This window comes from Colius striatus, chromosome 4 (assembly GCF_028858725.1).
Source record: "Colius striatus isolate bColStr4 chromosome 4, bColStr4.1.hap1, whole genome shotgun sequence".
Lineage (NCBI taxonomy): Eukaryota > Metazoa > Chordata > Aves > Coliiformes > Coliidae > Colius > Colius striatus.
In genome coordinates, this window is record NC_084762.1 from 56,564,556 (window position 1) to 56,581,729 (window position 17,174).

At 37.5% G+C, this 17,174-nt stretch overlaps 1 protein-coding gene across 1 annotated transcript in view; it reads left to right on the forward strand.

The window, feature by feature from the left end:
* The first annotated feature begins 4,258 nt into the window (after window positions 1–4,258).
* LOC133625347 (lipoxygenase homology domain-containing protein 1-like) overlaps window positions 4,259–17,174 on the forward strand; it is a 145,757-nt gene continuing 132,841 nt past the window's right edge. Inside the window, exons 1-5 of the mRNA XM_061995648.1 lie at window positions 4,259–4,324; window positions 5,474–5,651; window positions 7,063–7,194; window positions 13,290–13,492; window positions 16,225–16,314. Of these exons, the coding sequence (XP_061851632.1) occupies window positions 4,259–4,324; window positions 5,474–5,651; window positions 7,063–7,194; window positions 13,290–13,492; window positions 16,225–16,314 (669 nt within the window). The remainder of the gene's footprint in view (window positions 4,325–5,473; window positions 5,652–7,062; window positions 7,195–13,289; window positions 13,493–16,224; window positions 16,315–17,174) is intronic.

Below are 17,174 nucleotides of genomic sequence, written 5' to 3' on the forward strand. Positions count from 1 at the left end.
AGTTGTAGTTGTTCACCAGGGTGAAGAGAAGGCTCCAGGAAGACCTTACTGCAGCGTTTCAGTACTTAAAGAGGGCTTATAAGAAAGATTGGGATAAACATACAGTCAGGTTTGTTGTGGTAGGACAAGGGGTAATGGTTTAAACTAAAGGAGAGTAGATTCAGACTAGATGTAAGGAAGAAATTTTTTACAATGAGTGGTCAAACCCTGGAACAGGTTTCCAGGAGAGGTGGTAGATAACTCATGACTGGAAACATTCAAAGCTAGGTTTGACTGGGCTCTGAGTAACCTGATCTGGTTCAGTAGGTCCCAGCTCACTGTAGAGGGACTGAATCAGATGACTTTTAAAGGTTCCTTCCAATCCAAACTATCCTACAATTGCTATTTTTTGATAAGTAGAAATTCACAGAATCATAGAATGGTAGAGCTTGGAAAGGACCTATAAAGATCATCTAGACCAGCCCCTCTGCAGAAGCAGGTTCACCTAGATCTAGTCACACAGGAATGCATCTAGGTGGGTTTTGAAACCCGCAGAGAAGGAGACTCCGCAACCTCCCTGGGCAGCCTGTGCCAGGGCTCCCTCACCCTCACAGTGAAATAGTTTTTCCTTCTGTTTCAATGGAACTTTTTGTGTTCCAGTTCCATCCCATTACCCCTTGTCCTGTCACTGGATATGACAGAAAAAAGTGATGCCCCAGTCTCTTGACATCCACTCTTTGGATATTTGTAAATACTAATGAGATCACCCCTCAGTCTCCTCTTCTCTAGAATAAACAATTCCAGTTCCCGCAGCCCTTCTTCATATGGAAGATGCTCCAGTCCCCTGATCATCTTGGTGGCCCTGTGCTGGACTCTGTCCAGAAGTTCCCTGTCCCTCTTGAGCTGGGGAGCCCAGAACTGGACACAAGGCTCCAGGTGAGGCCTCACCAGGGCAGAGTAGAGGGGGAGGAGAACCTGCCTCAACCTGCTGGCCACACTCTTCTTAATACACCCCAGGATGCCATCGGTCTTCTTGGCCACAAGGGCACATTGCTGGCTCATGTTCAGTTTATTATCAAGACTCCCACGTCTCTCTCTGCAGAGCTGCTCTCCAGCAGGTCAATCCCCAGCCTGTACTGGTGCATGGGGTTGTTTCTGCTGAGATGCAGGAGTCTGTACTTGCCCTTGCTGAACCTCATGAGGTTCCTCTCTGCCCAACTCTCAAGCTGGTCGAGATCCCACTGAATGTCAGCACAACCTTCTGGGGAATCAGCCAGTCCTCCCAGTTTGGTGTCATCAGCCAACTTGCTGAGGGTACACTCTGTCCCCTCATCCAGGTTACTGATGAAGATGTTGAACAAGACTGGCCCTAATAATGGTCCCTGTGGGACTCCACTGGCCGCAGGCCTCCTATTAGACTTGGTGCCATTAATCACCACCCTCTGGGTTCTGTCATTCAGCCAGCTCTCAATCCACCTCACTGTCCACTCATCCAAGTCACAAGTTGGTCAAGCAGGATTTCTCCTTCCTGGGTCCTCCTTCCTGCCCTTTTTGAAGACTGGAGTGACACTTGCCTTTCTCCAGGCCTCAGGCACCTCACCTGTCCTCCTGAATGTTCAAAAAGGATGGAGAGCAGTTTAGCAACCACATCAACTAGCTCACTCAACACTCTTGGATGCATCCCATCAGGTCCTATTCACTAAGGATTGATTTTAAATTCCCATTTTTCGTTTTCTTTTTCTGACTAACCTGCCTATCATAAGCCAACTGAAATAAGCCAGATTTGTTTTGATCCATTTTGATTTGTTTCATCCCATCTTAAAATTGTTACTGTTGCCCTTCTTTCTCAGCACTTACAGTATATAAGTAGGCAAATGCAGTTGTATAGATTAGGTTTTCTTCTGATTAAACTCTGCTATTGATGAAGGAAGAAATTGTTTCCTTTCACTTCTTCAAGTTCATCCTCTTATTCATCCATTGAATATTTTCATAGTCAAAGCTGGTTTCATTTCTCTTTTACATCATATGCATTAGCATTAGTGGGAATAGAGCACTCTCAGTAGAGTTAGATTTCTCTGCGTGGATAGTGTTAGACTGCCAGACAAACTGCTGGACAAAGCTCCTCCCAGGAATTACTAGTGTCATGTTTTTTGGTATAATTCTGATCCAGAATCTTGTTACGTTGCACTATATCTTACTGTGGAGAGGTTATTAACTAGGTACTTACATTTGAACATTTTCTTTTCTGCTTTACTACTGACATACTTTATGGGTTTGAGCAATCTATAGAAAATCTGGGTCCCAATTTTGTTATTTCTAGTTCTGCAAGTTGTTCCTTCTCCCAGGGCATATGAAAAATGCTATCAGTTAAAACTTTTGGGGGTCCTTGTAATGAAGATATGTAAAACAAAATGACAATACAAATATTGCAATTGACCTTATGATACACAGTTAATTATGCTTTGAGGACGTGTTAACTCACTTGTTTCACAAACACTTCTGAAATCCACATAATTTTTCCTTTAGTTTTAGAAGCATGTTTAGTCTGACGGAAAGGGGTTTTTTTGAGTATGAAGCTCTTCCTTCAGAAGATAGGGCTTTGGAAATGAAAATTTTCCCTTGATTCTTTGAAGTCTTAAAATGCTGAAAAGATGATAGATGATGTAAACTAGAAGCCTTTTAATTAATTGAGCTGATTTTTAGAATTTTACATTTATTAAAATCAAAGCTTTATTTAAATATGAGAATGATGATGGATTTGATAAAATATTTAAATATGTATTTTGTATGTTGTGTCTTTTACACAATGGGATCACACAGTCTGCAAACCTGAACGGACAAGCATGGAAAGTATGTTGCTGTACTCCTTAATGTAAAACTTCTGACTCCTTAAGTGTTTTCTTTGAGAACAGTGTAAGTAAACGAGGAGAAATACTAAGGGAAATGAGGCAAATAGTGAGATGAGTATTTGCTGAGAGTTGCTGCAGTTCAGGTCTTGTCTACATTAGTTTTATACACCAACCTTCTTTGCCGTGTTTGTAGGCCAAGACTCTCGTCCTCTGATTGAGGCACCCAGATATCATCCATGTTATCCTCAGATCTGTATCATCTTGACATGATCTGTTTCTGTGTTTTGAAATTCCGTAGTTCAAAACTTTAGGGCTCTGGTATCAGGACTGCAAATCTGAAAAATATGAAGGCGCTTTCATATTAGACTGGTAAGATTGTGGAAACTTCAACAATACAGAAACTATATTTTGATAATTTCTGATCTGGATTTTGCTATATCTAGTAGTTATGTAATTTATTATTCCTCCTTTGACTTTTTTAGGGCAAAGACAAGGCTTGCTGTGAGCTTTACGTCCACCTTCAACCAAATGGCTGTGCCATTCTTGAGTCGGCCAGGAACCTGGGTCACACTATTGCGTTCAATCTCCAAGGAAAAGTAGCTGATGAAACAACAGGATATGCTGGACTTTCCAAAGAATTTGTTGTGCATGTCAAGGTAAGGTGGTCAAAGGGAAACGAAGAAGACTCTTCTAAAATGACTGTTAAAACCAGATGCCCTAGGATTGCAAGCTAAAGGAGCGATTCTCTTCCACGAGGTGGAGCTAAAGTACAGCTTAACACGTAGGCGGCACTTGAGACGCTTTTCCTAACTGCTTTCCTGGGGCGAGCCGTGCCCATAGTGCAGTTGGTATATGTTATATGCAAACAGAGTGGACTGTTAAGCGGAAAAGATGCATCTCAACTTTTTAGTAAACCTCTGAAAAGTAGGAAGGTAGATACACGCAGGAAAGCTGCATCAGAAATTTCCTAATTTGAAAAAAGAATGAGTTCCTTGCCACTTGTGCTCTGGATGTCCTGCTGTGCTGCTGAACAATGAAAAAGCAGGGAAACTGTGGAGTAGTAAGGGATTTCCACTGCCCAGGTTAGTGTCTGTCCAGCAAATGGCAAGTATTCAAAGGCTAGAGGTACACTTTTATTACCTGGGACTTGTTCTTTTACATTTTATTACATGGAAATGCAGTAATAAGTGCTTAAAGAATCAGTACGGACAGAATAAATGTCAAGGTTTAATATGGAGAAAAGCTGTGCCGTTCAGAACCAACTTCTTGTCTCTGATCTGAAGGGTGTGTTTCACCATGGTGCCATCATCCTGCTCAAAACAAATCTCTGCCAAGCGCTGTCCCTTAGACCTGATGGGAGCTGCAGTGGAGCAGGTCAGCAGCAGCAGGAGTCCTACTGGAAGGTGCATAAAATTGACTCGGGAGTCTGCATGTTTGAAAGTGTGACAAACCCAAGAATGTATCTGAAGATCAAAGATGACCAGTGTAATGGAACAGTAAGCAATTCTTGTTTGTATTTCCCTCTGCAGATAACTTGAATGAACTGTCAGTGATATAAGAGAGTATTTTTTTACTTGCATGGCTAAAAATGGGATAAAACATTTTTCAGATTTAAAATTTCTCTGATCTTTTCTTTCACTTGCCCAAGGAAAGATGGAAAAATATAGCAAGACAGGCTGTCATGTTTATTTAGCACTTGACTGTAAAGACTTGAGTATATTTTTAAACTATTGAGGATACGGATGTAGTTAAAATTTATTTGTTGCTAGCTAGCTGATGACTCTCTGCTAAGATTCTATTATGCTAATTTCTTTTTTATTAAACAAACATGGTTATATTGGTGTCAGTTTGGAAGATGTTGAGGTGATGTTAGCATTCTAGCTTTTACAAATCATTCTGTTTGGTCTGAAATTAAGCACCTGATTATTTTTTTTTTTTAATTTGTCAAACAACCTCATAGGGTTTACTGTTGAAATACCTGCCAGTAGCCTGTACATTTAGTAACAAAACTAGGCTTGGGGTGTGGTTGAAATATACTGATTTCAGGACCCATAACATTCTCCATAGGAGTTTAACAATTGCAGAGTCACATTTGAGAGCAAAAAAAAAAAAAAGAGAATGAGACATTAGTATTTGCTCATCAGACTCAATGTTTACTAATCCTATGTCTGTTTGCTGGTATGAACCGATGTAATTGTTTTGAATGCGACAGAGCACAAACATGTTCAAGGGATTAAAATGGCATTGAGTCTAGATAAATTGATTATAAACTCCAGTAATGAATAATTAAGATGTAAATTGATTACATCAACTTTCCCATTCAAGTGGGAAACTCCTTCAAATAGATCCTAGACTTTGCCTAAATCCTAACAGAAACTGGAATGATTTCATATGAGATCTTTCACTTACTCAAATTATGTGATTGGTCTTTTTGTTCACAAAGGAATAAGCAAGACCAAGATATATATATATATGCATATATAAAAAACGTGTTTGTGTGCAATAATGTAGGACATTGTGAAGAACCTAAAATTAATCTAAAACATTACTAGAAGTTAGTAATATTTGAGTCTTAAGAAACTTTCAACTTGCCTATCTATATAAATTCAGTTGTTGAATTCACATTTCGGTTTGCAATTTCCCAGGGCATAGGTGATGAATACTGTCACTTCAAAATTGAGAAGGATTTGGAAACTGGGTCTGTAAGTCTAGAATCAATGAGAAATAAAGGAATATATGTTGGACTCCTGCCAGACGGCCAGACTAAGCCAGTCATTAACACTGGAGAGAGAAACATTTTTTTCTACCCTCAGGTCATCAAATGTATGTGATTTCATAATATTCTATAGTTATCTTTAGTGATTAGTATTTCTAAATGACAAATTCAAAGTAAAAATGTTGAAACCAGATGAACACTACTCCCTCTGTTGTGTTTCACTAGTTTTAAAGAGGAGGAGCTTAGTGTGCCCATGCTTAATTTCTGTGTACCTAGTTAATTTTCTTAATTTCTTTCTAATAATAAATGAAGCAGAAGAAATCTGGGGGTTTTTTACTGAACAAATAAACTTTTGTGCCTAAGAATTGAAACAGGTGACATGTTAGGGATGGAGTTGACTTCTTGTTCCCCATTCTGGCCACAGGTTATGAGAGCCTAGGAGATGTGATCTTTCTGTCAGCTATACCACAGTCTTTCCTGATTTTATAGGGAAAGTAGTAAACTTTAAAGAGGACCTGCTTGGCAGTGTTCAGTTTCTTTCATTAGTGGTGCAAAATACATTGTACTTCTCCCACTATTATATTGATTATGTGATTCTTCTGTCCCATTGTCAGATTTGAGAGCTATTGCAGTCAGATGGGTTCCATTCTAGGGAGCTGACCTGTTGGAGTCAAGTAGACAGGACTCAGAAATTAAGCTTTCAGCATAACCTGGATCATCATCACTGGATTATCTGCTTGTCTCTTCTCCTTTAAGAGAATGAAGTTTTTAATTTGGTGAACAATTGGTTACCAAACATAGCTAGATTTGCATTGTAACTGCAGAAAATGGTGGAATTACAGTACTGGTATTTTTGTCTGGTGAACACAGTCACAGAGATCAAGAATTAAAGTATCTCATGAAAATGTTAAACTGAACACCAATTCAAAATTGAGAATTCTGTCAGAGTTTTGCCAGACAAGCAGAACAGCATCATCTTGAATCATCATCTTGACTAGCGAAGGAAAAGCAGCAAAATATAAAACCACTCTTATTGTTAAATCTTTTATGTGACCGAGACATTCGGAAGTATTATTAATTCAGTCCTTACTTGCTACAAAGTTACAAGAATATTTTGGTCACTGTTTCCTGTAGAAATGAGGAAAAGAGTTTCCTTTGTTTCCCACTCTGATTAAAGGAAACACTGGGCAGTGGAGAAGCTTATCTTGGGTAAAACTATATTTTAACAAGTAATTTTATCCATGCATCAGTTTTAAATTGTTACTTAGATTCACAAAGCAGTAAATGGGTTTTTATAGGTATACCAGGTTTTTTTCCATTTTTGGTGTCATGCTGCTAACAGTGAAAGCTAACGATATCTACTGGCTGTGTAATACATAGAAAAAAAAATTTTGGTGTCCACTGCATTGAATAGATGTGAGATCTGTATCATTGTTTGTCACTGAACACATGGGAAGCTCTCAAGCAAATAACAAATGATTTTTAGCTAGTGACAGAATTTATATTTCATTGTTTTAGTTGGCCGGGAAAAGCCCATGGGAACATCTGCAGCACCATATCAGGAGAGGAAAAACTTCAAAGAATCTCAGCACCAACCAGCAAAAGCCCAGAAGCCAATATCTGAAAGCCTTTCAACTTTTCTACACTCAAGTAAGCAACAGTTTACAAACAGTTGTAACATAACATTGTGTTGTACTTGCCCTTCAGGCACGTTTGCAGTTACTTGACTTGGGAAGGACAATGAGTAGCTTTTCTAGAGTAATGACTTATGCATACATAAAACTGAAAACATAATATCAATTATTGGTTTTTAACGGGGCTTTGGAACATGATTTATTGATAAGGAAACAATTAGCAATCACATTACCAAAGCTCACTAAAAGTAATGGAATATTTCTCATTTATGCTTTCTTTCACACTTATGTTTTCTATTTTGTAATTCACTGGGGGAAAGAGTAAAGTTTTGGTGCACTGTATGCTGCCTTTATACTTATATTTACTCAGGTAGGAATAGATAAACAACTTTCTGGTCATGCTTCTGGAGCAATGGTCTACCAGATATATTTACTAGACTATACAGCCACTTTCTTCTTTAGCTGCAGAAATTGCATAATTGGTCTAAGATGATTTCCCTAAAATTTAGAATCATAGAATTGTAGAATGGTAGGGGTTGGAAGGGACCTTTAGAGATCATCTAGTCCAACCCCCCTGCAGAAGCAGGGTCACCTAGATCAGGTTGTATAGGAACATGACCAGGCGGGTCTTGAAGACCTCCAAAGAAGGTCCTCCAAAGACTCCACAACCCCTCTGGGCAGCCTGTGCCAGGGCTCCCTCATCCTCACCGTGAAATATTTTTTTGTTATGTTTAAGTGGAACTTTTTGTGTTCCAGCTTCATCCCATTACCCCTTGTCCTGTTGCTAGCTACTATAGAAAAAAGGGATGTCCCAACCTCCTGACACCCACCCTTTAGATATTTGTAAATGTTAATAAGATCCCCCCTCAGTCTTCTCTTTTCCAAACTAAACAACCCCAGTTCCCACAGCCTTTCCTCATATGAAAGATGTTCCATTCCCCCCTGATCATCTTGATGGCCTTGCGTTGGACTCTCTTCAGCAGTTCCCTGTCCCTCTGGAGCTGAGGAGCCCAGAACTGGACACAGGACTCCAGATGAGGCCTCACCAGGGCACAGTAGAGGGGGAGAAGAACCTCCCGCAACCTGCTGGCCACACTCTTCTTGATGCATCCCAGGATGCCATTGGCCTTCTTGGCCACAAGGGCACATTGCTGGCTCATGGTTAGTTTATTATCAATCAGGACTCCCAGGTCGCTCTCTGCAGAGCTGCTCTTCAGCAGTTTGACCCCCAGCCTATACTGGTGCATGGGGTTGCTCCTTCCCAGATGCAGGACTCTGCACTTGTCCTTGTTGAACCTCATGAGGCTCGTCTCTACCCAACTCTCAAGCCAGTCAAGATCCCGCTGAATGGCAGCACAGCCTTCTGGGGAATCAGCCAGTCCTCCCAGTTTGGTGTCATCAGCGAACTACTTGAGGTTACACTCTGTCCCCTCATTCGGGTTGTTGATGAAGATGTTGAACAAGACTGGCCCTAATAATGATCCCTGTGGAACTCCACTGGCCACAAGCCTCCAACTCGATTCTGTGTCATTGATTACCACTCTCTGGGCTCTGTCATTCTGGGCTCTGAATTTGTAAAATTTCTACAAAAATATTCATCATCCCAGTAACCTAAGGTGTTAAAGAAAGCAGGGAATGATCTATGTCCTAAGGAGTGGGGATGATCATGTTTGCTTCCTGCCTTTCTTTTATTTCAATGTTACCCTGTCTGCACAGCCTGAATTATGTCACATTGCCATGAAAAGCAGAGGACATAAACAGAAGCTAGTGAGTTCCACACAGCACACTACGGGACAGTCACATGCTGGAAAAATATGTTGAGGGAGCAATTCATGTAGCAAATAATTCAAGTGAGTTGCTGATTTGGTTTTGAGCTTTGTCCTCAGACCATGATTTCAAAGTGTACATGAAAAGTCTGGCAATGTGAACAAGACATACAAGTTCATAGGATATAATGTGAAGTTTCGGGAGATTTAAAACAAAAACTAAACCAAATTATCCAAACCAAAGTATCCTGGTTAAATTCAAAGCATTGATGTGGGTTATCAATAATTGCTGTTTATTGTTTCTGGCAATGTTGTTTCCATTTTTAGCTTAAAACACCCACTTTCTATTTTTAGTCTGCCAGACTTAATGTTGTATCATTGTGTCATAATGCCCTCCCAAAGTGGTGTGTGTTACCAACAACTGGTGAGATATGCTTTGAAACCCATGGCAACCATACATAAGCCATCAAACCTATTTTCAAAGAAGTTAGATGTTTTCAGGGTTGGATACAAAGGATCCTTTTATAGAAGCAATATCTACTGTGAAATTGGTTACACAGAGTCTAAAACACTTTGTACGAAGTATTTCTGACATCCATAAATGTGGACTCTGCTTATGCAAAATGAATAGAAATATCAAAGTTACTCTGACCTTCAAGGAAGATCCTAATTTTTAGTAAGATATTTTCACTTAGAATACTTTAAAGGAAGCTGACTTTTGACATGTGGATGTGAGCCTTAATTTTCAAAATTATGTTCATTAAATACTGATTTGCTTTTTTCACTCCCAGTTAACATTTTGGAAAAGGGTGATGTTTGTATTAAGCATACAATCCAGCAGTATGCTTAGCGTCCAAACTCAGAGCAGATTAACCCTTAGGCTGACTAATCCATTCTTTTTTTGTGTCTTCATCTGCTAACCAGTAGCAGTGTTTTGGTGGCTCTTTTCAGAAGTAATAATTGATTTAGGATTAAAGTGAAAACTGCTATGGCACAACTCTGTTTGTCAAGAAACTTCTTTCACTGTAGAAGGATGATAGCAGGATCCACCTTCTACCTAACAGCTCACAGGATGGAGATATGAGAGTGAATATCAGAGAGAAGTCAGCTAAAATGCATGCAAGACACCATGTTATAGACTCAAGACCAACTAAATGAGCTGTCAAAAGCAGAAGGAAAGTAGTATATATGGTTAGAGGACCACAAAGTCTAGGAATAAAGGAGATGAAGCAGAAGACACTAAAATCTCAAACCAAAAATTGTGATCTTTTTTTTTAAATCCCTTTTTACTCTTCTGTTACCAGTTGGAAAAGCAAGCCAAAATCAACAGACCTGCTGAAACATAGACTTGTATCATATTATGTATCACCTGGAGACCATATAAAATCTTATGGGATTTCCCAAATGACTTGATACTGATGATTTCCTCTTTGCTTGTTCCTTGTGTTTCTCAAATAAATATTTAAATTTCAATGGTGAAAACTTGTTTATGTGTCCCAGTGAAAGCAAGAGGAGGAAAGTCATTAGCCTCTGTGACATAAAGGAAATCCATGATGTTGAGAACCTCTTTGTGGTTTCGTATTAACAGATTGTATCTCTGAGAAATGATTTCTACACCCTCCACGTTCCTTTTCTGTATATCTAGAATACACTTTTCTACTATTAATTTTTAATACATTTTACTTACAAAAGAAAACAGGATATAGATAAAATCTGATCTCATTTCCATTTGGTTTACATTGGAAATGACAATAAAAAAAGTGTAGTAAAAATGCATGAACTTTATTGTCTAAGCTTCTGTTCTAGACATTACTTTTTCTGATGGTTCATTCAAAGTGTTACTCAATCATTTGATCTTCTGGGATAAGATAATTTTCCTTTTGCTTTAAATTTAGGATAAATAAATAAAAAGATAAAGTTATTTTTATGAAACTGTGCAAAGGATTCTGACTTAATCATTCTTATGCAGGTCTATCAGAATGAATTTTTGTTGCAATAGATTTACAGCATGGTGTCACGAAATGTGTAAACTCCTATGACTAATGCAGGGTAACCATTAAATCCTCTTTTAAGGCTGGAATATTTTTAGCCTGTAGCAAATCAAAGCTGCTGACTTCCATTTGTAAGAAGAGTCAGTGAATTACAAAGCACAAACCATTCCAAACCTGTGTATTTTTTGTGCTTTATAATTGTTTTCAAGAGGTGGTAGTTTGAGGTTGCATTAGCTGCTTTGGGTAGCAGTTGTCTGAGTAGCGAATACGTGTGCTAAGCTTATAAACAGCCTGGGATTTCTTATGCTGCTTGAATACCTGTGCATTTCATGTAATTTTTTTGTCTCCCTGCTTTAAGAAAGAAGTGGTTTTAGATATCTATGAGGTGCCCCAGCTTTCAGAGTTACAGATGAGGAGCTAAGTAACTACAGTTACAGAAAATTATGTAATCAATTTCTCACAGATATTGATTATGTCAAAGTGACTACTTTAGTATAGTTCTGTTATTTCAGTCACTGAATGACAAGAGCAATTAAGTTTTTATCCAGGTAAACATAACATGTTTGCCTTTTACGTTATTTTTGGTGTGTAATTTTTTTTCTTTCAGAATAACTTGTTCTCAATCATGCTAAAGAATATAGTAAACCTAGAGGTATACTGTAAAATACAGTAAACTCAGACTATTATGGCACTGTTGCTTATTTCTACATTACTGTAACCATTCCAAAGTTATACTGCTACTATTAGAAGCACTGCTGCAAAAGACATACTCTTACAATTCTGAAATTCTTAAAAACTAATTAACCAAATTTTAGATTCTTTAGTAGGGTTGCAATTTCCCCTGATTCCAGAAGGTAGTCCTTATTTAGCATAGAATTTCTTACTGGATCCTAATTCCTTTGCAATTCCTTGAGCAATTATTTTACATCGTTAAGGATTCAATGTTAGTGAATCATAATTCAGGCTTGGTGATTTAGTTATCATGTTGATGTAACCTACAGGACAACCTGATGATCCAAGGAACTATGTAATTGATTTTGAGTACAACTTTTAAGAAAAAAAACCACTAATTTGTTATATTATAAGTGAAATTTGAGGAAATTTAAAGGGAAGATCAGGATGTCTCAGTATTGAGTCACCCCTTTTTCACTTACTCAATTTACTTCATCAATATTTCAGCACAACATGATATTTTTACTCATTTATTAAGAAATTGTTTTTCACTTTGCCTTCAAACTTATATTTTAATTCTAGCTCAGATACATTTTGCAAACTTCTGTCATAGGTATTCCTTTATTTTGTTTACTATTTGCACTGGGCTTGACTGGGATGAACTTAATCTTCCTCATGACAGTGCTTCTGTTGCTGTGTTTTAGCCTGGTGACCAAAGCAGTGATGATAACACACCAGTGTTTTAGCTGTTACTGAGCTGTGCTTGAACAGTACTGGGACCATCTCTGTTTCTTATCCTGCTCTCCCAGCAAATTGGGGAGGGGGAACAATGGCAGGAAGCTGGGAGAAGACAGAGCTGGGACAGCTGACTGATAAACCAGAGATATTCCATACCATATATTGTTCTGATTACCAATAAAACATGAGAGTTTTTCCAAAGCAGTCATTCCTTTGGGACTAGCTGGGCATCATTCTGCTGGTAGTGAGGGACTGTTTTTGAGTCACCTGTTTTTCTGTTCAGTTTAGTTTTGATGTTTTGTTGTTGTCCTTTGTTTATTGGTGGGTTTTTATTTTGTCTTTTTTTAAAAAATTTATTCATAAAGTGGTACTGTGCTTCTATTGCCTCATTTGTGCGGAACCAAATGCTACCACCATATGCATAAGCATGGTTGGGCAATGATATATTATAGGGATTTTTTTGGTATTTTACAGTACTTAATTGATATTTAACTTCAAGAAAGTTAATTTCCTGTATATTTTTTGTTTGTTTGACATGAAAATTGTCCCTGTTCTCTGACACGTGATTCTGCTAACAATGTCCCAACATAAGGCATTAGAGGAGTATTTATGACTAATTCTTCTTGTTTCTAAATGTCAGGTTAAGGAGCCAGAAATGTCAATTTAATGACCATAGCTCTTCATCATAGCCTCCTTACACTGTATCAGAATATGACAGTGAATGTGAGGGATATTTATTATTTTCTAGTTGATTCTTGTACCTCAACTAATCAGTACATTTTGGTCTAGACAAGAAACATAAATCAATCTTTTCAAACTATCTCACTTGCCATGAAAAAATACAATCCTCTCTCTGTTATGGTCTCCTTATGTGCTGAAGTTACAACAGCAACTGGCAGTTTCATGTCGATTTTCATCTCTCACTAATGTTCTGTGTTTCACAGAGGAAATGAGAAATCCCCAAGGTGGTGAATACCCCCTTCCTTCAGATGATGAATGGAAAGTGTCAGTGCTGACAGGAAATGCAGGAACTGAAGCAAATGTTGCTCTCTGGATATATGGAGACAAAGGAGTAGATGGACCAGTAACTCTCAGCAAGGACAACAGAAAGCATCTGTTTCTTCCTGGGCAGGAGGATGAATTTCAGGTAGCTAATGAAGGCTATTAACATTATTTTAAATATGTACCCGTGCAGAGATTATTCTGTCCTGGAAAAGAAAATAAATGTTTTTCTCCTACATTTATTGCATACAATAAATATCTAATCTCTACAAGTTCTGCATTAAATCCGCTTGATGCATATAGTTAGCAGTAGAGCTCTTTCTAACTTGTAACTCCCTCTCCCTCATATAGTAGCCCAAATGGGACAGTAAATGGATTTCTTTAAGGTAATCGATTTGAAACTAGCTTTAGAAACTATACACTCCTAAACAAACCGTGTCTGATGTAAGACTTGCATGTCATTTAGGGATCTTCAGTAATGAAATCTTCATGCATACAATTTTCAAAGAATTTATAAAATGTATGCATGGAACTAGTTCAGTTGAGGAAGAAAAGGCTTTTTTAATCTGCTGTATTATAAATAGCTGAAATGCAAGAAGCTTTGCCTATAGAATTACTAAGAGCCCAATAAAACCTACATGTTATCATGTCATGAAAACACAAAGAATTCTGCTATTAAGAACTATTATTAAGAATAACCACACCTCTGCTGTAATAAATAAATTATGTCTAGGTAGGCTGAAAGGAAATTACAGGGATAAAGCTCCTATTTTGTTTAAATTTTTCTGCCTGAGACGCGTATAACACATTTCTGTCTTCAGCTAACTAAGGAAGGACTAACATTTTGTGAAAATTTTTTTACTGCACTCATCAACTCTTCTAAACAATCTTGGCAAAAACAAGATTGTTACCATCAATAATATTAACAAGAATACTCTCTATGAATAGGGCATAAGCCGGAAGATAACCAATGGTAATGTTAGTTTTCTAAGTATGTAGACTATACATTATGATCCATGGGGAATCCTGTTCTCCTAATTAATGAATAATTAATAAGCAACTTTGGGTAATGGCATGTTTGCAATGTTAATCCATATATTCTTGAGAGATGGACCAATTTTTCTTCTCTAAAATAGATATCGCCCATTATGGCTATGTACTCTGGGTATTGATCTTGTGAGAGAGCAGAGTCTTTCTTTCAGCACCTGGGGCTACTACTATGATTCTTTACATCATGCTGACACTATTGCTTTCAGGCAGGAAATGTCACCAAAGTGCTTTTCACCTTTTTGTCTGCAGTAGATAATTTAACAAAGGAAAAGCCTATGAGTAAGAGCTCTTTCTTCTCTCTTTTTCTTTTTTTCTTTTTTCCCCTCCCCCTTTTAAACTTTATCCTGTACTTGTTTAGCAAGGTAAGTCTTGAAAAAAAGGATAGGAATGCAAGATTAAAAATAAATTGCATCTTCTTATAGTTTACATCTTTGAGTTTGATATGGTTTCACTGATATTTTACAGAAGACAATGAATTTTATTTTATAAAGCAATCAACTTAATAATAGGTCTGTCCAGGAGTTTGAGGAAGAAGACTGATTCTGAAAGCTTGTAACAATCAGAAGTCAGTTTTCTTTAACATTTCACTTTATCAGCAATATGCACAACTATGAAAAACTTGAGTAGAACTGTCTTAACAAATGAATAAACAGACAACATGACAGCACTATATATTCAGTGAACACCAGCTCTGTGAATGAACAGACAGTACCTCATATTTCTTGAGAGGTGGGTTGGTTGGTTTGGGAAACATGGGAAATGATAGTAGTTGTTTTTCTCAGTCAAGCTGTATACATGACTTTAATACTTTTTTAATTCCAAAATCTTCAGGTTACTTCTAACAAGGCTACTTGTTAAGTATTACTTGTTATTACTACCACCTGTAATACCTGAAAGTGCAAATGAATGCAAATCATGGTCAGAAAGTGAAAATACTATCAATGATTTTCAAAATTTTGCCAGCTTTTGAGAGCTTATTCTTGAAGATCTCCAAAAGTTTTATATCCTTCACTTCAGTGTGCTAAGGTTTACATTCATGTTGCTGTGCTGCAATGTGAAAAACTTGTGACATGTGGTTTAGTGGGTTTGATTTTGTGTTCCACATTTCTGTTATGAATGGCCCTCATCAACTTTCTTTGCTTTTCAAACTTTGAATAGTTTAAATATCTGCCATATCCCTGGCAAATATTGTGGCTTCAAAAGGCTGTAATCTGATCAAAACTGGGGCTCAGACAGATATCTAATCAGATAAAACAGAAGAAGTCTCTTTGCTGAATCCTATAATCCAAAATCTGCCAATCAAATGTTATGTGCTGTTCCTGTATACTCAGATACTAGAGTGGCTCAGAAAAACCTGGAACCACTTGTAAAGATAGAGATGTAGTTTTACACATCTCTCCCGCCCCTGCACCCATCACCTATGATGTAGCTATATTTTTACCAGAAATATAGCCCAAATTGAATGAATGGTAAAATAAATAAATGAGGATTTTTGAGTAATTTTACATGTGATGACAGAAAATACAGGGAAGAAAATGTTTAGGGTTTATTTGTTTAGTCGTTTTGGCTTCTTTGCAAGGTGTTGTGAAGGCTCTAACAGTTTTAAACACAGAATTTATAGGCCTGTGCTTGCCACTAGGATGCTGCTTCTCCCTTATGTGGGGGAAACTGAGACTGAAATGTCTTAATCATGGAATGGATACAGTGTTAGTTTGCAAGGCATGGCCTTACTTAATCAACATACAGCCTCTACTGCACAAGTTTAAACTGTAAATGATACATGCTTTTTACTGCAGTTATATGTTTTGTTGTTCTGGTTTTATTTAGGTTAAAATAAAAAACATTGGGAGTATCTACAAGATAAGAATTGCACTTGATGAATTACTGAATGAAAAATCAGAGTGGAACTTAGAAAGGGTGAGATTTTTTTATGGTGATATTTTTCTGCTTTAATAATTTTTATATGAACTAAAGGCCCATCTTTTCTTGAAGCAACAACTTCATTAATAAAATATGCTGATTGTGAAACATTTTTATTGCTTTGCTTTCTTAAGTTCCTTTAGAGATGACACAAGCACTGATACAGCGCAGCTCCCAAGAGCTGGAAATCTGTGGCATTATATTACAATTATTCCTAATTCATGTAGTTCACAGATTCTAATTTTAGGGTATTGATGGGTTCTAACAAGTTTTGCTTTCTGAAAGCTTGCCTGTGCTTTTCAGTGTGTGTTAGGGAGATTCTAGATATAAATTTCAGCTACAAAAAATTGAAAACAATGGAACCAATTGATCTTGATATTTAGAAGTGTTCACCAGATTAAATTTATACTCAATTCTTGCTAACACTGACCCCCTTATAAGGTTTCTTTTCAGAATTGCAGATAAGTATTTGCCTTGTGTTTCTGATTTTGAATCTCTAAAACACACAAGCTTGTCCTCTGGCCTGTGATTAATCTTAAAAAGCCTGATTTACTAGAATTACACAGTAATAACAGATTTTTACATTAACACAAAGGCCTCAACTGTAACTACCAAACCTGAATGTAAGTATAAATATTTCAGTTGTTCAAATGGTTGCAAGAATCCTACGTTCCACCCTGGTGGTTACAAAATGTTTCTTTAACATTTTAGTCCAAATTTTGTGGGGTGACCCTGGGATTTCAAATATTTATTTTCACAGAAAGAAATAAACTAGGTTGAAAGTTATATTTTCCTGACAAAGCAGTTAATATTTGCCATTGTGATGAGTCAGCAGGGGGAGCTCCGCCAATAAATAT